Source organism: Macadamia integrifolia, chromosome 8, assembly GCF_013358625.1.
Source record: "Macadamia integrifolia cultivar HAES 741 chromosome 8, SCU_Mint_v3, whole genome shotgun sequence".
Taxonomy (NCBI): Eukaryota; Viridiplantae; Streptophyta; class Magnoliopsida; order Proteales; family Proteaceae; genus Macadamia; species Macadamia integrifolia.
Window position 1 is genome coordinate 2,162,918 of NC_056564.1, and position 25,360 is coordinate 2,188,277.

Here is a 25,360-nt window from a genome sequence, read left to right on the forward strand (position 1 = left end):
CCCCCCAAACCCACCAAAAAATATATATATATATATATATATATTTTTTGAGTTCTTGGGAGATCCACTCCGGGTTTAGGTCCATTGTTTCTCTGCGAGCTGTTCTATTTTAGAGGGAAATATATAGAAATTTCTTGGCTTGCAATCCATGCTCCTTTCGTTCCTATACTATATTACAGCTTTTCATTTTTTGGAGTAGGACTCATGTTTTTGTTATTTGGAGAAGACACTGAATGCTGTGTGAATGTACTTACATTGTGTCATTTCATTTTACAGGGAATTTCGTTTGAAACAGCTAAAAAGAAGAAGGGTATGACTGTTGGTTTCGTGACCTTTGAAAGTACAGAGCAGGTTAAAAATGCAATTGAGGTATTTTCTGTACCACATACTACAGTATTATGTGCTTGACAGAGCACTTTACCATGATCTTACATTCTCAATTTCTACAGATGCTGGATGGAAAACCTATAGCCAGTAGGCATGTAAAGGTTGCGGATATTATTCCACGATCATTTGAGAATAAAACTAGATCGACAATCCCTCCTACTGAGAGTAACAAGCAACATACAGAGACTTTCTTGACCAACGATAATCCAGGTGCTTCTGTCTTTTCAAATAATTGTCAGGATCCTGACTCTGTTGAGAAGAGTGAGTTAGTAATTGATGGTTCTGTTTCAAGCAAAAGAAATGTCAGTGATGTGGTGACCCCCCTTGCTCATATGCCCTACAGTGATCAGTTGGAGCACAAGAAAAGTTCCCTCCTACAAACTCTTAAAAAACTTGTGAGCCTGTTTTTCAGTTACTTTTCGAATATTATACGTAAAGGAAGATGCTCTCATTTCAGATTTTAGATTGTAACATATTGCTGCCATGAATCTGAGCTCTGGGGCTTTTCCTTGTAGAGTCGAAATGCACGTAAAGCCTGTCCAGATAAAGTTCCCCTTCCAGAGTGGATTCTCAAGTCTAGGGAAATTGGTAATGTTGTTATTTCCTCTATGGATGATACTTCATACTTCATTCAGAAGGGATTCTCTCTCTTTCGTATGCATGCCTCAGTCTGTGTCTTGTGGTGATGAGTCTGATGACCCAATTCTATCATGTTTGACAATCTATGGCTTAATCAACTTTGCAAGTTGTCATCCTCATTTTGTTATACATTATACGTGGAGTTTTGCTGATGTTAGTTGGAGCATTTTGCTAAGTAACTGGATCATGCTTTGCTCCTCACATGAAGGATAGGCTGCACATGAAGGCTGTGTAGAATAGGGAAATAAGTATACAAGAGGAAAAAATAAAATAAAATGATGAGTAGTGTAGCCATGATGGGTGGTTGTGGCTGGTCATTTTTCTTTGCTTAAGTGAGTTGTTCACTAAAGATAAATGACAAGCAAAAAAAAAAAAACATACCATCAAGAACAATGACTCATAGGAAACAGGGATCGATTAACAGCTTCGTGTCGGTTGGGTTCTACTCATTTCTCACACGTGCATTACACACATGCAATAAAGAAAAGATAAAATGACAAAAGAAACAGACCATATTATAAAGATCAATGGCACATAGGCAACAGAGATTGATTAACAGCTTCCTATTGGTTGAGGCCTAGTTGGCTTCAGCTGATTGACTATTTCAGACTGACCGAGTAGTTCCTGAGTCGATAGGTGTGTTAAAAATGGCAGTAGTTAGCTGACTAGTCATTGGCTAGTTGATGTTTTAATGACCCTGGGTACACAGTACACAAACTAATTGTGAAGATAAGTGTCCTGTCCTGTCTCCTATGACTGCACCGGATCTTTTTGTTTCCATGTTCAGCTTCTGCTCCCATTGCACTTGAACCCTACCCCATCTGTCAGTAGTGTTGTAACCAATGATGAATTAATATGGGATTTATTTGTTGGAGTCCATTAGTGTAGGTAGTGTTCATTATGGGTGATGCTCTCCCAGAGTGCATTGAAAGGTTAGAACTCATTACTTTCCTCGTATTTTATTTTATGCAGGTGGTCTTCCATGCAAACTAGAGGGTATTCTTGAATCACCTCTTGTGAATGAATACCGAAACAAGTGTGAGTTCTCAGTTGGATATTCCGTAGAGGGCAAACTAACTGTAGGATTTATGCTTGGAAACTTCAGGTCAGTATGTGTTGATTACCCTTTGTAGATCTGCTGAATTCATACAGATTCTAGTTGTACTTATCTACTTCTCTAGTCACCTTAGTTTACTGAACGCATGATTCCTTGGGTTTTCAGGGAGGGTGTGACTGCAGTTGAGGAGCCTGTGGGCTGCCCAAACGTTTCTAGAATTGCTTGCAGATTTGCCTTGATCTTCCAAGAGTTTTTACAACATTCAACTTTTCCAGTCTGGAACAGAATAAATAATACTGGCTTTTGGCGTCAGTTGACGGTAAGCTCTGGTGGTTTCTATGAAATCTGAGGCAACTAGTTATACACCTTATTCTTTGTTGCAACTTACACACACTAACACAACAGTTTAATGGTGGATTTTTATCATTTATAATGCACCTGACTTTGTATATACTATTCCTCAGTTCACTATACATTTTTTGTATTGACTTTATTTCAGGTTCGAGAAGGCCGTGATCCAGGTCAGACTGTTGAGACTGGAAATCCAGTATCCAACGTCTCAGAAGTCATGCTTATGGTTCAGGTCTCTCTAATTTTTTATGCAATTCGGAGCCTCTTAGTTCTTCTGTTAGTGGGTTTGTGTTCTCGTATTGTACTAAGCTCATTAACCAGAGTATTTTAGAAACAAACTCCTTAAACACTTGAAAAGTTTCAGATTTAATCTAAATCAATCTAAACAGAAAGTCAGTTGGGTTGGAAACTCAATGTGTTACTGATAGTATGAATATCAGAATGAAGACATGAGCTTTTCCAACTTGACATCTTGACCCATATGTCATCCAAGTTTTAAGGTCTATTTTTTTATCCATCAAGTCCACGTCATGGTGTCAAACCTACCTTTCAATTTTAAGTTCTTTATTCTTTTTCTTAGCCTCTGATCTGCAGGTTTGCTCATTGGGTGTTGATGATGAACTGATAACAAGTGAATTCGAGAGAATGGTTCAACATTTTGTTTCAGGAGCTGCTGAAAATTCACCTCCTCTTCCTCTAACAGCATTGGTAATTCAGGTACGAACACTTTTAACCAATTAGAGGCTTGGGCAAGGCTGCTATTCAGTCTCAGTTTTAATTTACTGACTTTGTTATTGTAATGATCTGTCACGTTGTTAGTGTCTGGAGAATTGTATTTGTAGATTATGATTTAGTAGTAGGCTAAGTGATCATTTTAGGTATTTGGGGTCAACAATAAATAATGAAGGTGATATAGAGGATGATGTTTCACAAAGGATTAAGGTGTGATGTATGAAATAGAGAAGTGCTTTCGGAGTGTTGTGTGTTGTGTGTCTAATGTATTCCTTTAAAGCTTAAAGGAAAGTTCTACAGGACAATCGTTTGACCAGCTATGATGTACGGTGCGGAATGCTGGGCTGTGAAGAAGTGTCAAATAGATAAGATATGTGTAGCAGAGATGAGTTGAGATGGATGGGCAGCAAAAATAGGAAGGAAAGTAAGGAATGACCATATTAGAGCTGATTTGGAAGTCGCTCCGATTCATGATATGCTCCGGGAAAGTCGTTTGGGGTTGAATGACCATGTTCAGCGGAGACCTGAGGATGCACTTGTAAGGAGGGGTGAGCTGAAATTTAAAAATTTTGAGGGTTTCCAATGTTTCCTGATCTCACTGGAGAACTGACTGAAAAAATCGGAATGAGTCAAAATGTGGGTTTTATATAAGAGGTTTTTATTTTGTTAAATCACAGATACTTTCATTCTGATCTATATCAGACTGAAACATTTTGCCAAAATTTCGGCCATGGCTTAATAATCTCACCAATTATTTAATGTGATTGTTTGTATGCTTAAAACAACTGTGAAATTAATGCATTGAATGACGAGAATCATCCTTTCATGGACCTGATTGGAGCAGAATGGCTCTTCTTGGCTACAATAAACTATTCAATAATCTCACCTAGGATCCAACACACTTTCTGTGTGCTTGAAAGAAATGTGGATTTCTTTTGGGAAAAATGATGCTTTGAACGATGAGAGTCATCTGGTGGACCTGATTGGAGCAGAGTGGAACTTGGTTATATGGGTCCTATCTTTGTACCAATATATTAATGGATTCTATCTAGAAGATGTACTATGAAATAATGGACCTGATTGTATGGTCCAAAGTGTGGCATTCTAGAATTGATAGTTTTAAGAATGATCTGATTTTGTTTATTATTGGTGTAAGGAATTCCCTTCTCCTTATTTGATTTTGCCCTCTGAGCTGGAATCCTTTGATAGAACATATGCATGTTTTCTGGAGGAAGGAAGGATATTTGTCATTTTTGTCCAATGCTTTAATTTGGTCTCATGTTTTTGTTTGTATGGTGGTTTGGATGTCATGCAGGATCACACAGGAATATCAAATGTTGCGCCGGCTGATGCCCCTTTGCGCCCACTAGCCATACAAAAGGCAGGAGCCACTAGTGGATCAGATGCCTTAAATAACACTGCAGAAGCTAGAATTCATGACTACATCTGCAATCTTCGCTTCTCTATATCACCAACAGCTTTTTTTCAGGTCAGGACCCTTACTATATCCATCTCTCTTGCGTCGACGTTTGATGCAGGTGAAACTTTATTTTCCAAGTCTCACAAAACTGCAGGTTAACACTCTTGCTGCAGAAAAGTTATACTTGCTTGCTGGCGAATGGGCTGGGCTGGGTCCTGATACCTTGCTTTTTGATGTATGTTGTGGAACTGGAACAATTGGCCTAACATTAGCTCATCGAGTTGGTATGGTAAGGTTCAAACACTTGTCTTCTAATAGAGTTTGAGTTCAAGTTATTTTCAGTTTTGCAATCGAGTTAGCAGTCCTTTTTCCCCTTTTTATGCTAGAATGTATTAGTTGATCATAGAGAAATGGATTTTGGAGAATTGATTTGGAAGTGGAGTTTTACTGTGATGTGTTGCAAGGGCTTTTGGCCAACTGTGTTTCTACTTTCTACTCTGTTCTTCCCTCCTGTGATCAGTGTTCTTCCAGCCATCAGGTGCGAATCATTCTTTTCCCTCCTTCCAATTTCCTTCGTTCTTCCCCTCTTATCCTACTCCTTCCTTCCTTATTTCCTATTCTATCTTCCCTTTCTTATTCTTGCTATACTGTCATTGTGTTCCCTGCTCTGTTCTGTTTTGGGGAATAGTTGCAGCTTTAAAGGGTGGGATTGATCTCCTTCATCTTTTCCCATTTTGGCTAAAATTTTGTGGAGAAGTCATACACTCATGGGCGATTCAAACTTCTGAATCTGTGTCCAAAAGCCTGCTAGGTTTCTGAGATCTAGAAGGAAGTTCAGGCCTGGTTCACTGCCGACTGTCTAGTACTGTTTCAGTTGGTTGAATAGACTTGCTTCCATTGAAGGTTTGTGAGTCAATTGGTTGTATTCAAGAGGTCTAGCAGTGAGGAATTTTTGCCTGCAATCTCAAGTCAAACTGTGGTTTCATGATGTATTCTTCCACTTGAAGTGATTCTGGTTGACCATCCCAGCCATTATCGATGGTTGAAGACAACCCTCCATCGTAGGTTATTTTAAACCCTTTTATTCCTTGTTCCAAAATTACCCCCCTTCCCCCTTCCCTCTTATTTATGTTTTTCCCTTTAATTTATTTCCATTCCTAGTTTTCCCTCTTTCATATAATATCTTAATTGGATTATATGTAATGATCTACTAAATTGCCTCCTTTTTTATGTAACTTCAAAAATTTACAGAATTGCCATTACTTCTCATATTTGAATTGTTTAATACATGGTTTAATACATGGGTGGGCCCATAAACAATCCCAAAGCAGGGTCTCAGACCCAGGATTCCAGTAATTTTATTGGTTCTATTGATGCCTGAACCCTTTACCTGTTAACTATTATTATTTGATGCACTTAAATATTGTGGCGGTCCTTCTTTTTATTTTTCTTTCAATGGATACACCATAGAAGGGGGAAAGCTAAGCCTAGAGACTCGAACTCAAGACCTTCTGGTGAGTGTGGGCTTTGCGCGCCACAACCTCACCAACTGCACTAAGCAGTAGTTCTGTGGCCGAGCTTGATTTGTGCTGAAAGTGATTTTCTTTAATATTTAGGCCTTCTTTGGTATCATTTTTTTTTTTGTTCACAATAACTGTTTTGGTTGCATTTGGTATCATTTATGGAGTTTGTTTCTATTTAAAAAAATTGATAAAACACAAAAACCAAAAAGAGATCAAGAGTCACTTATGTGTTTTGGCCAAAATTGATTTTTAGTTATTTTTGCGCTGAACTTCAATGAGCTCGTGCTCAAAGTCCTAATATGGAGGGGTAAAGTAGTCATTTACTTTGTAACTAGAAATCCAAGCCCTTTGCCCCTCTTCTTCAGTCCAAAGTGTAGTTACCAAACAATTTTTATGTTTTGATAAAAAATGGTTTTCATTAATGATTTTTGTTAAATAGGTAAAAATCAAAAAGAAAAATGATTCCAAAGAGGGCCTTATCTAATAGTCCAGTTGCATTTTGTCGTTCTAAAGCAAAATAAATAAAAATAAAATGCTGTACCAGTTTGATGATTTATGGAATCACCCAGTGATCCAACACCTAGTACTCAAAATGGGTGGGTGGACAAACTTTGTTCAGAACATTGACCACAAGACACAAATAGATTTTTCATCCTAATTGAGTCACCATTCCGAAATATACCCGATCACTTGTTCATCTTGAATATTGATCGACTCTCATATCTTGGAAGGGCCTGGATTACCTAATAAGCAGCCATCAAATGGAGCCTAGGAAGCTAACAAGGGAGAAGGATCACAGCACTGGTGGTTTAATTTTTTCTCCCTAGTCTATTGAGGTGCTTAAAACTCTTGTTTCATCTTTCAAAACGAGACTTGGTAGGTTCCCTGCTTACCTGCTTCGTAAAGTGTCTGAAAAACCAGCAGGTCAGATGGATTTTGCTTCTTTGTTTTCCGGCTAGATGACGTATGAGTTTGACTGCTTTCATGACTCTGATACCCTAGTGGGTCAACCTTCCATGGTGATATAAAGCAATAATAATGAGTAAATAAATCAAAGAAGTTTATTTTCATAAACAATCTGCTTGTAAATTAACAGAAGGAAATCAATTTGTATTTTAGTCATGGACTCTTTGTCGATAAGTAGCATTGACAGGGCATGTGCCTTCCACATCTCTCACTTTGAGGCATAATCCTTTTGGGTTCCCCCCCCCCCCCTCTCTCTCTCTCTCTCTCTCTCCTATCAAAGTGTGCCTCTGGGTTTTTCTTTAAGCCTCAGGCTCCTTTATGTAGTTCCATTTCTTATTCCGACTCCCTCTCTCCAGTTTTATTTTTTTGAATGAGAGGTTATGTCATTTTCATGTTACATTATTTATGAATAACCATACATCCTATTAGCACTTTTCTTTCAATTGACTGTATTCTGAACCTGAAACTTATCAGGTTGTTGGCATTGAAATGAATGCTTCTGCAGTCTCTGATGCTCACAGGAATGCAGAGATTAATGGCATAAAAAACTGCAGGTTTGTCTGTGGGAAGGTGAGGTTTAGAATTTAGTTAGTTTAATTGCCAATTTTGTCCTTGGTTTGTTATTGATGCACTCATTGATTCTTCTTGACCCTTAAGATTTGCGGACAAACTAAGTCATCGTAACTCTTTTTGCACTATGGTCGAGTAAGGAGTTGCACCCCCGTATTGTAAAACCCTAGAGTACTGAATAGTAAAATCCAGGTTTGAGACAGTGCTTGGTTTTTTTTGTCATTTAGTTCAGTTGCCATGTTTGTCCTTGGTTTGTTATTGATGCACTCATTGATTCTTCTTGACCTGTAAATATCTTGCGGACAAACTAATTCATCTCAACTCTATCTGCCCTATGGTCAAGTGAAGAGTGCACAACAATATGTACAACCCTAGAATACTGAAAGAGTAAAAAGTGCTTGTGTGCAACTTGCAAAATACAGATTTTAGATATGAGAGAGAGATTTACTTAGTTTCCTGGGCTTTTAGAAATATTGACATTTACATACTACCTTGTATGACCACAGGCAGAGGATGTGATGGGATCTCTCTTGAAAGAGTATTTAAATGTGCCACCCAAGAAAGACGTAACTGATAATGTCCCTGTAAGCAGTGGCGAAGAAGATACACATGATAGAGAGAAAAAGGAAGATGCCTCTGTGGACAAAATACCAGATCTTGAAGAGAAATCAAAATATGAATTGAGTGATGTTAAAAGTGCATCAGGCTGTCCAAATATAGGTGGGGATGAATATGAAGAACCAATCAAGAATAGCTGCATTTTGGAAGATAATAATAAAGTGCCCAACTATAAAGAGGTTGTTGCCATTGTTGATCCTCCACGTGTTGGTCTTCATCCTGTTGTAAGTTCCATATTCCCTTTCTTGGGCGTGGGTGTGTGTTTGCATGTGTACATGTGCGTGTTGATGTGTGGGTGTTGGTGTATGTGTATGTGTAGTAAACTAGTAATATTGATGAGCGTACTTATTGGCCCAAAAGTAACCCAAAGTGAGATGGTGCATGGGCTCTTGTGTGTCAACTCCAGGAAAACTCAATTGCTACAATTGATGCAGCCTGGTTGATGGTTAATTTATCTGTTTATTTAGAGAATCCGTTATTCTTTGTTGGCCTAGCCAAGTATTTTCAGGCATCACAATATTGATAAATACAAAACCACTGAGAGCATGATTTATCAAATGATGTGCTTTTAACTGCCCTTGGATGTATATTCGCCAGTACGTTTCGGTAAAAACCATAATTTTCCCGCCTTTTGAGTTTGTAAAATTGTGTTTACATTTTACAAGTGACTTTTATAAATACCTGGAGATAACTGCGAGTTTTGAACTACATATTTACTTATCCTTGATAGCCCTCAGCTGGATCAGGCCCTGAACTCAGTTCAATGCTGGTAGTTGACTTGCTCCAGCAGTTCCACCTTTTCCCTTGTCCTCCTTTCTCCTTTTGTCCAAGTCTTTGACATCTGTCCAGACTCATCAACCATCTGGTTTATGTGTCTCGCAGGTTATTAAAGCTTTAAGGACTCATCCATGTTTACGGCGGCTTGTGTAAGTTTGCAATCTGGACTTTATGCTTTGTTTCCATCGTTTTGGCTGGAGCTTTAATCTTAACATCACCTGGTACCCTCTTCTTAGTTACATCTCCTGCAACCCTGAAAGTTTAGTGGCAAATGCGATTGAGCTTTGTACACCATCCACTGACAAAACTGAGCGAGGGAATAAGAACAACCGGGCGTGGAGGAACATGAGCAGTGCAGGTCTGGCAAGACACAGGGCCAAGTCCATGCCCAACTCAGAACCTTTCCGACCTGTCAAAGCAATGGCTGTCGATCTCTTCCCGCACACCCCACACTGTGAACTGGTGATGCTTCTGGAGAGGTAAATAGGGTGAATCCATTAAATGTCCTAGCTTACTGCAGATTTTTTTTTTTTTGGGGGGGGATGAATAGCTTACTGCAGATTATCAACACAGGAGATCCTACATCTTTTTTCTTCAATTAATATTTCACATAAGTTTTGTGTTGTATTTAAGAGTTAAAATAAAATTTTGAGGTTATTTTCTGTGCACATTATTTGTACTTTAATTACTTAGTTCTGTTTTAATTGCCAATCTCCTCTGGTATGAAATGAATCTGAGATAATGGTTTGCTCTAGCATCTAACCGTACCACCAGAACTACAGAAATATGTCAGATAAATCCAACTTGGCATATGAAGTGAAGTTCTCAATAGTGGAGTGGACTTTCTGGAATACCCCCACCCCCAACCAAAAAAAAAGGCGCTCAACAAATGGCTGCCTTGGATTTTCTTTGATAACTTTCTCTTTTCTGTACAGTTGGGTCCATCCATTTATGCTTGTTCCACACTTACAAGCTTGAGATTTGTGGGATTTGCTTTACTTCTATGCAACAAAGTAATGAGGGGCCGGTGGGCCCCAAAAGAACCAACCCGATTGGGTGTAGGCTCACTTAAGTATTCAAAGGCACAACCTAAAAATAGAATGGCAGAATTGTAATTATTAGGACTCTTGTAATAGGGTGGCAGACTTGTAAATAAAAGGGAATCTTAAAGGGTAAATTGAGGTTCAAGCAAATGATGGGATATAGAGGGAATTAGGAATTATTGTGAAGGGGTAAATTAGGAAGCAAAACTAAGGCCAAGGTTGGAGGTAAAAAAGGGGGAAAAGTAAGGGTATTTTGGAAACACAAAGGACAAAAGAATAATTGCCAAAAGAAAAAAAAAACACCTTTTTGAAGGAGGAAGCCCACGATTCTTTCTTTGGGGGTTGTCTTCAACCTCCATACAAGGAAGAACAGGCGGAGGTTGCTTCAATTCCATGTGGGATTTCTCATTGTTTAGGCTTCAGAATGATTTGAAGCTGCAATCAAAAGTCGAAAACTCAATGGCCTCTTGATCCCAACTGATTAACACATCAAACAGCAGTTGAAGAAGGTAGGTTTTTTCTGCAACTCAGATCTAGGCGGTAGTTTCAGGTAGCCTGTGTTGCAGATTTTTGTTCACACAATAGAATTAGATCTAGGGCAAGAAACTGTAAAGGTTTGGTCGCTCAGTGAGTGGCTATCTACGGTTAAAATCCTAGGTCAAATAGACTATTCACAAGAGAGAAAAACCAGTTTCAGTGGGTTGCAGCCTTCGCCCAGAACAGAGTGTTGAGAGAGAAATGAGGAACGGAGAGAAGAAAGAAGAATAAGGGAGAAAGAGAGAAAAAAGGGAAGAAGGGGGGTGGGGATTGTCTCGCTGGACAAGGAGGAGGTAAGATTGCAAGAGGGGGAAGAGAGAGGCAGTCACGCACTACTCAAATCAATTTTTCTTTATTCATCAACTGCTCTTCCCATGAATTACATGTCCAATATATAATAAAATTAAATTAAAAAAACTTCTAATTAAAATAAAAAAACTAAGATAGAAATAAAATCTTCTACACCTAAGCTAACAAAATAAAGAAACAACTAAGGACTCAATTAGCAAACAAATACTCTCAAATAAAAATAAAATCCTAAATATTCTATTAAACTTGGAATCCAAATTAGTTACTTGGAACCCAAATTGGATCTGGGTCTTGGTCCGGGTTCTGGAGCAGGCTTGGGTCGATCCATCGGAGTGTTGCTGCATCACAAAGACTTGCATGTTAACCTTGGTTGACCATGTAGCAAGTATCAACGAGCAAGTGTTGAAATGCTAGGAATCGGCTGCTATTTCCAAAGATAGAATACTTGATCCAATATATAACGATAACTACAATTTTATCTATAGTGGTGTGTTGAACAGAAAATTTGCAATGTTGTAGCTCAGTAGCAAGCGTTAAAAGGTCTTATATACCACCTTTCACCACCTAAATGGATGGGGATCCAAGAATGCTGGTGTCAAAGTGATTGCATTCTCTGTATAGATGTGTGCTCCAATAGGAGACTTTATAGTACAAGATTGAGGAACCCTAGTCCAACTATACAATAGGAAAACTATCACATAAAATATAGACTTCTATATGCAAAGAGATTCTCGAGAACCGGATAGGAAGTTCCTTAGAATAGAGTAAAACTCCTATATTGGTCAATACACCCCCTCAAGATGGAGATTTGGTAGGCCGAATCTTCAGCTTGTCTCTCAAGAATTGGAAATGAGCCGTGGCCAATGACTTGGTTAAAATGTCAGCGAGCTGGTCCTGTGTAGAGATAAACTGAACGCTTAATTGGCGTTGGGCCACACGGTCACAAACAAAATGAAAATCAATTTCCACATGCTTTGTACGAGCATGGAAAACAGGATTCGCAAATAAGTAGGTAGCACCAATGTTGTCGCATCGAAGGATGGGAGGACCATGCAGATCGAATTTGAGTTCTTTGAAAAGAGATTCTAGCCAAATGACTTCAGCCGCAACATCAGCCACAACTTTGTACTCAGACTCTGTGGAGGGGCGTGCCACGGTCTTCTATTTTCTGGAGTTCCACGAAATAAGATTAGGGCTAAGAAAGATTGCATAGCCACCAGTGGACTTTCGATCATCACCATTACCAGCCCAATCGGCATCAAAGAACGCCTGCAGAGAGCGATTGGGAGAGTGCTCAATGAGAAGCCCGTGAGAGGCCACCTACTTGAGATAACGAAGGATGCGCTTAACCAAGGGCCAGTGATCATCAGTGGGAGCATGCATGAATTGGCACGCCCTATTCACAACGAATGCAACATCAGGGTGTGTTAATGTGACATACTGGAGGGCACCCACTATAGACTGGTATTGTGAGGGATCAGTGATCAATACACCCCCTTGAGCAAATGGTTTATGAGTCGTGGCCATGGGAGTGGAGGAGGGCTTGCAGTTGACCATGCCAGGGCTTTTTAGTAAATCAGAGATGTAGCGACTTTGAGAGAGTAGCAGCCCCTTTGGGTGACGGCATGCCTCAATACCAAGAAAGAAGTGAAGATTGCCGAGATCCTTGATGGAAAACTCAAATGCAAGACGGCTCAAAAGGTGAGTCACATGAGAGGGTGAGCTGCTAGTGACTAGGATATCATCAACATATACTAATAGATATGTAAACTGTGAACCATCCTTATGAATGAATAGCGAGGGATCAGTCCTGGAGGCATGGAAACCCAGCTGAACAAGATACTGCAACAAGTGTTGAAACCAAGCACAGGGTGCCTGCTTGAGACCATAGAGGGAGCGATGAAGGCGGCAGACATGAGAGGGATGATTTCGATCCTCAAAACCAGGGGGTTGAGTCATAAAAACTGTTTCATTTAGAACCCCATGGAGAAAAGCATTATGAACATCCAGTTGTCGAATAGGCCAGCCCTGAGAGACGGAAATAGAGAGAACTCAACGAATGGTGGTAGGCTTGACAACAAGACTGAAGGTATCATTGTAGTCAAGGCCACCCTTTTGGTGAAACCCCTTCGCAACCAGTCTGGCCTTGTAGCGCTCTAGAGGCCCATCGGCCAGGCTCTTAACACGAAAAACCCATTTGCATCCCACGAGGTTCATATCAGGGGTCCATGGAACCAGCGACCACATGTCATTGCGCACAAGAGCATTGAATTCATCATTCATGGCTGCTCGCCATTCAGGAAATTTGGAAGCCTGTGTAAAACAAGTAGGTTCATAAGTAATACCAGTAATAATAGAGTGCCTGTGGAGGAGGGTGACGTGATCGCAACGTCATAGGGTGAATCCGTGTGACTGGGGCAACCGGTGCAACAGGGGTTGTGAGGAGGGGAAGGCCAAAGGGGGAAGGCGCAGGTGAGGCATGGTGGTTGTCATAGAGATCAGTGATAGGTCTGGTGCGCCTAGGAGGGGAGGCGGTGTTGGCAGGGCTAGGAAGTGGGGACGCCAAGGGAATGGGCGAGACAGGTGGTGGTGGAGAGGGCGGTGATGAAGGGTCAATGGCCAAGGGGGTCGATAGTGGTGAGGGTGGGGGTAAGCGCGGAGGTGCTGGTGTTGGTAAGGGCGCCGTGATAGGGGTCACAGTGGGTACAGAGACCCAAGGAGTGGAGGAAGAAGTGGTCGATGGTGGAGGCCCTAGAATGGAAGGAGAGGAGCATGGAAAAGAGGACTCATCAAAGCGCACATATCTGGCAATATACATCCGATTGGTTTTGAGATCAAGACAGCGATAGCCAGTGTGGAAGGGGCTATAACCAAGAAAGAGACACGGGGTTGAGCGATCATCCATCTTATGGCAATTGTATGGTCGAAGATACGGGAAGCAAAGGCAACCAACAATTCGCAAAAATTGGTAATCAGAGGATTTGTGATAAACCAGTTAGAAGGGAGACACCCCCTGAGACACTTTAGAAGGCATGCGATTAATGAGATACACAGCCGTCTCAAAGGCAAAGTGCCAATACTGATGAGGAACTGAGGCATGAGCAAGTAGAGACAAACCAGTCTTAATAATGTGACGATGGCAGCGCTCAACCGCCCCTTGTTGCTCATGAGTATATGAGGACAGGCAAGGCGATGGGGAATTCCCAAGCGATGGAAGAACTGAGGGAGAGATCGATACTCCCCTCCCCAATCCATCTGGACTGCTTTAATTTTTCGAGAGAAGTGTCTTTCAACGAGTGCTTGAAATTTTTGGAAACTAGAGAATACTTCAGATTTGCGAGAAAGAGAGTAAAACCAAATGTACTTGGTATTGTCATCAACAAAAATTACAAAATAATGATGCCCAGCTAAAGAGGGCATAGGGGAGGGACCCCAAACATCACTGTAAACAAGATCTAAAGGAAATAAACTTCTAGAGCTAGTTTCAGAAAGAGAGAGACAACTAGACTTCCCTAATTAACAAGCAGGACATAGAACCTAACTTGGACGACTAATACGGGAGACCATTGGTACGCAACATAAGACGGAGTGATCGCTCATTGGGATGACCAAGACGACGATGCCAACCATCAAGTGTGGTGCGTTCAGTGACACTGGAAGTGGGAGGAAGACGAGTTGAGGAAGGAATGGTGTAGAGGCCACCACTACTCGGTCCAGACAGCAGAATGGACTTGGTAACATGGTCCTTGACAAAAAAATGCGAGGGTTGAAATTAAAAAAAGACATTATTATCTTTAGTAAATTTCTGAACAGAGAGAAGAGACAGAGATCTCAGGAACATGCAAAATATTAGAAAGATGAAAAGAAGTAGAAGAAGAAGTGGGAGAGGGAAGAGATGTGGAACCAATATGAGCGATGTGTAAGCCCTTACCATTATCAACATGGAGTTGATCTGACCCATTGTATGCATCATATGAAGATAGGGTATTAATGTCAGGGGTTACATGGTGAGAGGCTCTTGTATCAGGATACCAAGGAAGATGAGGGATGGGGAGTTGGTAGTAAAGGAGGGTTTGGATTGGGGTAAGGATTCGGAGGGTAGGGGCAAGAGGCATAGGTGTAGTTGGCATTGGGTGGATTGGGATTGGCATAGTATGGGTAGGCAGGAGGGTTGCTTTGGTTGTGGTAGTAGCAGTGAGATGTAGAGTGGTTATTGCGGTTGTAGATGGTACACCAATAACATCCACCAGAGGAGCCGCCACGAACACCACGACCACGACCACGACCACCACACCCCTTGCCCTGACCGCGACCAGCAGAGGAGGGGTCAGTGGTTTGGGTGGAGGCGGGATTATTATCCTTCTAAACAGCATTGGTAGTGGGAGGGTTCTGAGCATTAGAGATGGAGAGCTTGCTAAGAGTCTTCAAGCGAAGAAATTCATGATTGACAAGGAGTCCATGAAGATCCGTGAAAGAGAGAGGGTTCTCACGGCCAAGAAGGGTGTGAACAATGTCCTGCAGATCTTGCTTGAGAGCACGAAATACATGGATGTTGAAATCCTCACGGGAGAGAGGACGAACTGCAACGGCAAGTTCATCAGAGAGGGCCTTGGCACGTTGAAGAAGTTGAGTCATAGATTCGTCAGCCTTCTGATCAAGAGTTTGAAGGGACATGTGAAGAGACATTAACCGGGTAGCAGATGCATATCCAAAAGTCACAAAGAGAGTCTCAGATGGACTTGCTAGTAGGCTTGTCAAGGATCATTGGGAGAACATCTTCAAATAATGAGGCAATAAGGAGGCTCATCAGATTGGCATCCTGTTCTTGCCATTGAATGGCAGCAACAGGGTCTTCAAGGCAGGGATAAGATCCATCAATGAAACGATAGAGGCGTTGACCCTGTAGAAAAGGGGTAAGCTGAGCACGCCAAAGGAGAAAATTGGTGGAGGTGAGTTTCAGAAAGATGAAGTGGTTGGCGCCATTGAGAGGTGGCGTGGGATTAGTAGAGAGAGAGAACGATGATGGGTTGGGTGGAGTGGCCATAAGAGAGGAGGTTTCAAGAGAGAGAGAGAGAGAGAGAGAGAGAGAGCCGTTGGAGGCAATAAAGGCTGGAGGTTCGGTGGCCATTGAAGAGTAGAGAGAGAGAGGACTAGGGTGGGAGGCGTTGGCCTATAGCTTTGATACCATGTCAAGGTGATTTCATTCTCTGTATAGATGTGTGCTCCAATAGGAGACTTTATAGTACAAGATTGAGGAACCCTATTCCAACTATACAATGGGAAAACTATCACATAAAATATAAACTTCTATATACAAAGAGATTCTTGAGAACCGAATAGGAAGTTCCTTAGAATAGAGTAAACTCCTATATTGGTCAATAGCTGGTAGATAGAGGAAGTTGTAGGCACACTTTCATGGCCATCCATGCTGGTTTTTTTTTTTTTTTTTCCTAATATGAAAATTTCTGGTCCGTCTGATGTTTCATTGTAGGTAGAGTAGCAAGTGGTGTAAAACAATTTGTGGGTAGGGCGTTGAAAAGTTATGAGGCCATGAAAGCATAGTAATTAGTGAAGAACAAGGCAAGGGTGTTGAAAAGCAGTGAGGCTGTCTAGTAAGGTCTAAGACCATGAAAGTACTGTGAAATATTTAGGGAATACTCCTTTTTTTCATTTTTTCTTTTTTAATCTTTATGGGAAAAGGTTTCCCTCGATGCTAGTGTACCATGGCCCTCTCACATGGTTTTTTTATTGTTTTTCTATGGGCCCTATGTGAATCATACCATTCTCCACATTGGTGTGGTACGTGAGAGATTCCCAGCACACTGGTGATATGGGAAACCCTCTCCAAGTCTTTGCTTTAGAATGTTCTACAACCAGATGAAGCCTTTCGTGGAATTTTTTTTTTTCTCTCTTTTCTGGAGAGCAAGCATAGGGGAGTCCACCAATGAGAGGTGGCAAAATGTTTCTTACATAGGGGCAGAGAGGTCATTTTGAGTGTGTACCCTCCGCAGTCACCGGAGGGGGTTGTGGGTGGCGTGGGGTGGGAAGAGGAGGGAGCTGGGGTTATATGGGGATTTAGAATTAGCAGGGGAGAAAAAGGCGAAAGTTTACCTGGGGTAATCAGAAAAGATTAGGGGAGTTTGAGTGAGTATAGGGTAAAATTATATGGGAGTGATAGAAGTTTTCCCTTTTCTCAGTCGTCCATGTCTCGATGGAATAGGCTGAAATGTTGATATTTTTTTCTTGCAGAGGGATACTTTTGACTGTGGATAAGTAGCTTCTATTCTCCGAATCAGTGAATTTTCCACATGTCCAATATAGTGATATCTTTCAGCTAATTTTTTCAACATATTTTCAATGATTCAACCAAGTGATGCTCAAAACATGTACTGCGACCCAAACTTCCCTCTCCTTTCTTGATGTTGTATCCAGGGTCTCTATCACTGACTCTGACTGACCTTGATCCTAGTTGTGTTACTGAAGGTGAGTTCAGTTAGTAGTTCCCCAGGTGCTAGTGTTAATTTAACAGAACCATGAGCCTACCTACTTCTTTATCCTAGCTTTCTTTTTTCATATGTTTATTGAAAGGACATATAACCCAATATCTACATTCCATCACTGAAGACCATCACAGTGTTTTCATATGGTTATTGGAAGAACATATAACCCAATATCTACATTCCATCACTGAAGACCATCACAGTGTTTGAAAGTTGATACCAAAAAAGGAAAAGATCATTAGATGTGTACTAAAACCATGTTTGTCCTTTGATGATCAATCCTTGAGGGGAGTTTTACTGTGATCTTGTTCTTATCCATTTTTACTGTTTGGCTCCAAAATACTATTCCAAAACTTTATTTGTGTATATTTCCCTTTTCTTTTTCTTTCTTTCTCCCCAACTCACCTTTTCTAAGATGAGACAATAGGTATAAGGAATACCTGTCTCTTCTGTGACTTTAGATGAGCACTTAAGAAGCCAACCCAAGTCTTCACGAAGAGAAGGCATTGCCAACTTTTAGTGATACACAGTAGAAAGGTACATTCTCCTACCACCACTACCACTTCTTTCAATTCTTTCGTCTATGACTTCTGAGCTCTATCACTATCCCACTAAGGGTTTGAAAAAATATTCCCTTTATGCTCAAAAAAGAGGATAGCACTACATCTGGGTAAGAACTATGAAACCCTACTTTGTTTATGTGCTTTAACTTGCCAGCATTATCTTCTCTCTCTCTCTAATTATTGTTTGAATGCATGGGAACATATTTAATAATCATAATAATATTAAGATTAAAAAAAAAAGAAGGGTTGTTCTATGATATATCTACAGGTACATTCCAGTGACTTAGTTATATATTGTTGATTTGCATTAAAAAAAAAATTTGAGGTAGTTATCGACAACACTTTACAGCACATATCCAAGTTTTATCTTGATAAAGTCACATCACGGAGTTCACATTGCTGAAGGTTACATCTTGGAACACAACATAACAATCCTAACCAGAACATTCTTGGGTACCCTCCCCACCTTCCGTTCATTCACGGTGAAGGAGGTATATCTTCTCCAAAATCTATCAATGTCAGGGGATGGATGTGAAAAAACAATAAGGATAATTAGATGCAACCACTACAAACTAGAATCATGGTTTCAAGAATTGGGAAATCTGATCGGTGAATTGATCCATTCATATTGAAATCAACCATGACTGATCCGGATTACAATCTATATGGTCAATTCACACCTCAAAACCCTAGATTTGATTTGATTGGATTTTTTTTTTTTTTTGAGGGCCGATTTTAGGGTACTTGCGACCAATTCGGCTAATTCTGATCTGATATGGGTTGGACCCATAGTTATTAGATTTGGATTCGGGAATTATTCAGATGAAAAATTATTCTGATTAATGCGTTTCATTAATTCATTGATTCGGTTAAAATATCGGTAAAAAAACGGAGATAATAAAATTCGAGTTTGAATACGGATTCGGGAATTATTCTTTTACAAAAATAAAAAGCGAACAAAAAATTCGGATGTTATTTTTAATAATTGCAATACTTGTTTCATATTATCTATCAATTATCATATGTATAACATACAAATGATATACAAATTAAAATTTTAAATTTTAAAAATAAAAATTATTATATATATATATATATATTTTTTTTTTTTCTAAACTCATCTCCTATTACTCAAATAATTGAATTAGAGAAAGAGAGACTTGGAGGGGGGACTGAGAACAAATTCAGTTAGATTCATGTCACCCACTATGCATGTTCACCTTACAAACTAGAGAGAGTATAGTTCACCGATCAGATTTTTATAAATATAGTCAAACCAAAATGGAGTGAGAGATTTTTTTTTTTTTGTAGAAGTGTGAGAGATTACCTCAGGAAAGATAAGCTTTATTGGTTTCTATTAAAAAAAGAAGAGTAACATTAGGATAATAAATACATACTAACCACACTATTTTCTAAAGGCTTATTGACTCATTCAAGATAAATGTTTTTTTTTTTTTTTTTTTTTTTTTTTAAATATGGGATAAAATTAGGTTATAATTCGGATAGAATTCGGCTCGGTTGAATTATTCGTGAATTTTAAAAAAATCTATAAAATTCGAGAATTTTTTTTTTAATTCAGATTCAGACATAATTGTTCTTAAAATTGGGTAAAAATCAGTTCGGCAAGAATTTAATAACTAGGGTTGGACCCAATTCTGTCTTTTAAAACCTTGATTGATGGGATGTTACATTCCTTGACAGGACAATTCGGTGGTGATTCACGAGAAGGATTCTAAAATCAGATTTTTGGTTGGCCATTGATAAGAATAATATAATTGATCACTAAATAAGTGTAGTACTTGCTAATGATTATGCTTTACTTTAGGTTATTGTGGTTAAAACAATAATGTCTTTCCCTCTTTTGTAAGGTCCGTATCTGATTTGATTCTGTTGACCGACCAAAACCTCTTGATGAATTTGAATCCACTCAAAGAGGAACAATACGTTAGGTCGCACTAATGGAGTCTCAATTTTGGAATAGTGGGTCATAATTAGATTTCAAACTTCAAAAGCAAGATTAGGTTTCAGCCTTTGAGGCTCATAACAAATCCGGATTGTTTCAGGCCGAGCGGTCGATCCATAACCCGTATCTAGGGTATCTTGGTCGGTTCTTGACCTACTCTGGCTGATCTGATCATGGTTTGAGGTATCGATATCAAATAATCGAGTCGAAGTAGGCATTTTCCTTCTGGCAAATAATATATGAATCAAACTCAATTTTCATGGTAATCAACTGATTTCAGTGTTAGTCTCTGCTGCCCTCACAGAAAGAATAATTTGTGTGTACGCCTTTGCAAAAGGCTACCTTTATATAAGAAGAGTGTTTCCCTCTAAGCTAACATGGAAAGTCTCTGTCAAAGTAGGCGCCCATTTATCCTTTTCTGGTAAAAGTTAGGTAGCTGGTTCTATACTTCTATTATCTTTTACTTTTACCAAAATGGTTTTAGGACGATAATAATAATAATAACAGAAGTATCTTTTGTTACTCTATTAATCAACTTCAACAACTATTGTTACAGAATTAATCTTAAAACCGTTCTGAGAAAATGGAAAAGTTTACAAGAAGAAACCACAGCCATTGAAATGATCTATAGGTTTTAGAAGCTAGATACTCTGAAGAATTTTAACTTTTAATTAATATTCTTAATGTCCCTTGATGATTATTTAATCACAATAACTGATGGTTAAGGTTGAGGGTTAATGGCATCAAACTTAATAGAAATTCCTTAAGAACATACAAATAATATAACGGAAAAGGTTCTCCACAAGCCACGATGCCACCATTCTAGAGAGGAATCTGCACGTCACATCAATATTCTCTTCCTTAGGCATCAATAATATTTAAAGAGAATTACAGACTAACATTGTAGGGAAATTTTTTCCATAATATAATAAGTTCGTTCCATCTCATAAAGTTGGATGGTCAAACACAAAAACTACCTATTTTTATTGGTTTGTTCTTAGAGTTACGCAAATGGGTGGTCGCCTAATTAAGAACTGGTTTAACCAGCCAAAGTGGGCTGGTTTAATTTTAAGGGTGCTTGTTCATTTTACTATTTTTGGGGGTGAGCTGATGTTTATTATACTCCTGTTTGGGAATGGAACTGACTCAACTAAGGATGGTGGTCCCTATCCCATGAAGGTTCCATGGTCAATTTCTTATTGCTGCTAAATCCAAGTGTCCCTTGACACTTGTGGGGACAAAGGTGTCATTATATTTAGAGGATTATAGTCACCACCATAATTTGGCCTTGAAAGACAAGATATACATATTTATATCAAAATCATCTTAAATTACCTTTTAGATAAGGTTACCCATGAAGTTAGTGTATTATACAATTAAAAACAACTCAGCTTTATCCCAATTAAATGGAGTCACCGACATAATTATTATCCTCCAATCAATCCTGTCAACGTTAGTGCACTATCATCCTCTCATATGGGATTTTTTTTTTTTTAACGAAACTCTCTCCCTTATTTATTGTATCTTTCATCTATTGGTTATATCATTTATTCTATTTTTTTACTCATAAGTAAGAGCCCTTCCTAAACTCCCCAAGGGCAATCTACCACTAAGTTCTAGCCCAAAAATTTAAGGGGGGGGGGGGGGGGGTCGGGATTTGTCAATCACCTCCTATAACATGTGAAAATTAATTATGGGTTAACTTGCCAGTGGCAGTCTAATTCTTCGTCCATTCAAATCAAGTGTCACCATATGTATCAGATCATAAATGAGAAGTTAGGAGATGATCTCTTCATTGCTTAAATATATTAGAAGACATTTAGTGTAAGCCAAATGAAAGATGTTTGTAAACAACGTTTTATGGTTATTTGTTGAAAAACACATACAATTAACCAGTACAAATGGAATTTTTTGAAACTTAGGCTTTTTTTTTGTTAACCAAGGTGTTCAGGTCAGTTTACACGCACCTCGATTAATCATCGGGGAGACTAGCGCAACAACTCAGCGTCACGGTCTCCACTAAATTGTAGATGCACAGATGGGGAGTCAAACTCGGGACCGTGCGCCTATCCACACAATCCCTAATTCGTCCTAACAATCTTGGCAACCCACGGATGGATAACTTAGTCAGTATTCCTTAATCGTGTTTCTCCAATCATCCAGATCCAAAGGTAAGATTGTTCAAAGCTTTGGATTGAAACTAATTCAGTTCTTTCAATGACATTAGGTCTTTAAGTTTCTATGGGTTTTTTTTTTTTTTGGTAACAGGTTCTATGGTTTTTCGTGGCTAGATAATATGCTCTTCATTCTTTCATGAGATCTATCACTTGAAAAATTTCTCATAATTATGATTAGGTTAATGCTGATATCATTGCTAAGAAATTAGCAATATCTCCTCCTTTTCTAATGGATTGCCATCCTAACTTAGTTGGACATGAGGTCATATGAAATGCTTTAGAGAAATCCTTGATTTGGTTTCTAGTATTTTTGTGATTTTTATAAATAGATTATAGAATTTTTTTGTTGATGTTGATCTTCTAATCTTGGTTTTTTAATCACCTTTAGTTGAGAGAGGGTGGGGAGGAAATGGAACATTCACTCTTGAGTGATAAAATGATGGTCCAACCTTAGGGGTCACCAAGTGGAGGGTAGGTTTTTCTTTTGGAAAATTACATGATTACCCACCTCTAGGTTTTTCTTTACAAAACTAACCAACTTGTGTTTCAAATAACAACAATATACAAAATCAAGTTTGGTTTTACAAAACTACCCAGAATAGTGTTTTTTCCTCAATCATGTTTGTTTTATTACCATTTTAACCCCGAGTTCTTGTACCCTACTCCAATGTTTGATCCCCTTCCCTACAACCCTTGCCCTCCCCTGCCCCTACCACACCATTCTCAGTGATTTATCCAGTATCTTCACCTCCACAACCCTCTATTTTCCTCTCTAGCCCTGTTCCTAAAAAAAATCTCCTTTCTCTAAAGGATTCTTTTCAATTTCCGGCAATTTTTTTCTCCGGTTCTAATGGATAAGCTACAATGGATTTTACCGATGATCTACTGAAGAGATTCCGCCTGTGAGTGAACTCCTGCGCATCACTGGTATGTTGGCTCCTTCTTCCCAAACCTCAATATCTATAGAGAAACCATCACACAAAGACTTTTATTTTCTGATCGACTCCCGAACATTCCCATCTCAAACCACCTCCCTCTCCACACATACTGCATTAAAACGGATCAAAATTCGCAAAAAGCAAATTTGCTTAATCTCTGGCTCCAATGGCAGAATATACGTTTTCAGAAAACCCATATTATCTTCTAAATACCGCAGTTGAGTTATGAAATATCGGCATAAAAAAAGGGGATTTCATCATGATTTTCTTCCAAAACTCACTTGAATTCGTCCTCTCATTCATGGGAGCTTCCATGATTGGAGCTGTAACCACAACAGCAAACCCATTCTATACACAAACAGAGATTTTCAAGCAATTCAAAGCCTCTGGAACAAAATTGATTATCATCCCATCACAATACGTTTTCAAGCTTAACAATTCCATACACAAATCCAAAAAATTGGAGAAGATTTCAAGGTGATTACCATTGATGATCCACCAAAAAATTTCCTCAATTTCTCAGTAATCTCAGAATCATATGAGAAGGATTTAGTAACGATTTCGATTGATTCAAATGACCAGATTGCACTCCCATTCTCCCTGGGGACAACTGGGTTGCCTAAAGGTGTGATCTTGACACATAAGAGTTTGATTTCAAGCGTAGCACAAGAAGTCGATGGAGAGAATCTGAATCTATACTTGAAATCAAACGACATTGTTATATGTGTTCTTCCTCTGTTTCATATTTATTCTTTAAACTCTGTTTTGCTCTATCATCATCCTTCGCCCAGCTTCCATCACTCTAATCATTCAACCTCTGACCACATCCATCCCTCCCTTGATGCTCTCCGCCATTAACATCCAAACTGGTCCTCTCTGCATCTATCTCTCTCTCGTCGTTACCATCATTCTCGCCCAACCTCCAGCATCCCAAACGTTCAACCTCTGACCACATCAATCTTCCATCCCTCCCTTGCTGCCTTCCTCCATCGACACCTCCACTCGGTCCCTGCTGTCCTCTATGCATCTATTTTTCTCCGACGACTGCTCCATTGTTCACAGTTGCAAGGTGTGCTGGAGAGAGAGAGAAAGAGAGAGAGAGAGAGAGATATGGGGGGTCCACTGCACAGGAGAAGCAAAGGAGGTGGTGCAGCATGTTTCTAGAGTAGTTCTTTCCAAAAAAAAAATAATAATAATAATTATTGAAACACCTCCATAAAACCGATTTGCAAGTTCCAAATGTCGGAATGCGGCTGCTAGCCTAGATGGCTGCCAATGCTTTGTGTGACAGTGGCCTTGGTGATCAGAGTGAACATTGTGATAGGAGAAGGTAGGGTGATGAAATCAAGGATAAAATGGTAAGAAAACAAACACAATTGAGGGAGAATCACTATTTTGGTTAGTTTTGCAAACCCAAAGCTGATGTTGTAGATTGTTGTTAACTAAAACACAAGTTGGGTAATTTTGTAAAACAGAACTCAAAAGTGGATAATCATGTAATTTTATTTTATTTTTTTTGGTAACCTTAATGATCACCAAGTGGAGGGTAGGTTGACTTACCCATTGGGTTACTGCCACGTGTTTACCAGATAGTGGTGGTGGACTACACTGAGTCCTACCCACATGAACACCCTATAAATAGATCCTTCCCTTTTTAATTTGATTGGCTGAAAATTAAAGAAAGAGAGCAAAGTGAAAGGTTGGAGGGAGTGGGGGAGAGTCCGAGGAATTCGATTTTCCCATCAAAGGAAAGGAAAAAAGAACTAAAATACAAAATGGATCGGTTTAGATCTTTTGTGACGAGAAACGATCCTCTAGATTCTAGAGAGCGTGGATGGGTGACTGGTTAAATGCTTTAATGCTCAAAGCGTCAGAAGCGAAGACAGACAAAGAAGTAGGCCGGCCAAAGCTTCACATGAACGCACCAGCATTTGTCTCAGCTCTTTAACTCTTGATTCGTAAACCCTTAAATGGCGAAGTACTCAAGGACTCAAGGCAGTGAGGACGGAATTAGGGACTGAGACAGGACTTGCGAGAGGAAAGTAAACGCAACTCCGTTGTCTACAAGTCCATCTCAAGAAGACAAGAACCACAATAAATCCCCATTCCAGAGCTGCTGCTATACCCTGTTTGGAACCCATTTGAGCTTTTTGCTGTTAGATCTAGTTTTGTAAGCCTTTTGAGGTTCTTCTGGGTTTTGCTATTGCGGAGACTCTGATGAAATGATGGGAACCGAAGGGGAATCCAATTCCCAAGAGAAGCTTGAGGTGGGTTCTTGCGAGAAAATAGT

General features: G+C 39.5%; 1 protein-coding gene across 1 annotated transcript in view; it reads left to right on the forward strand.

The window, feature by feature from the left end:
- Nucleotides 1-9,708, forward strand: part of LOC122087474 (zinc finger CCCH domain-containing protein 24-like) — an 11,015-nt gene extending 1,307 nt beyond the window's left edge. The window contains exons 2-14 of the mRNA XM_042656624.1: nt 277-369; nt 450-782; nt 903-975; nt 1,999-2,131; nt 2,249-2,402; nt 2,583-2,666; nt 3,029-3,151; nt 4,482-4,655; nt 4,741-4,875; nt 7,550-7,645; nt 8,152-8,487; nt 9,146-9,189; nt 9,277-9,708. Coding sequence (XP_042512558.1) covers nt 277-369; nt 450-782; nt 903-975; nt 1,999-2,131; nt 2,249-2,402; nt 2,583-2,666; nt 3,029-3,151; nt 4,482-4,655; nt 4,741-4,875; nt 7,550-7,645; nt 8,152-8,487; nt 9,146-9,189; nt 9,277-9,523 — 2,025 coding nt within the window. The 3' untranslated portion in view covers nt 9,524-9,708. The remainder of the gene's footprint in view (nt 1-276; nt 370-449; nt 783-902; nt 976-1,998; nt 2,132-2,248; nt 2,403-2,582; nt 2,667-3,028; nt 3,152-4,481; nt 4,656-4,740; nt 4,876-7,549; nt 7,646-8,151; nt 8,488-9,145; nt 9,190-9,276) is intronic.
- The last annotated feature ends 15,652 nt before the right edge of the window (nt 9,709-25,360 follow it).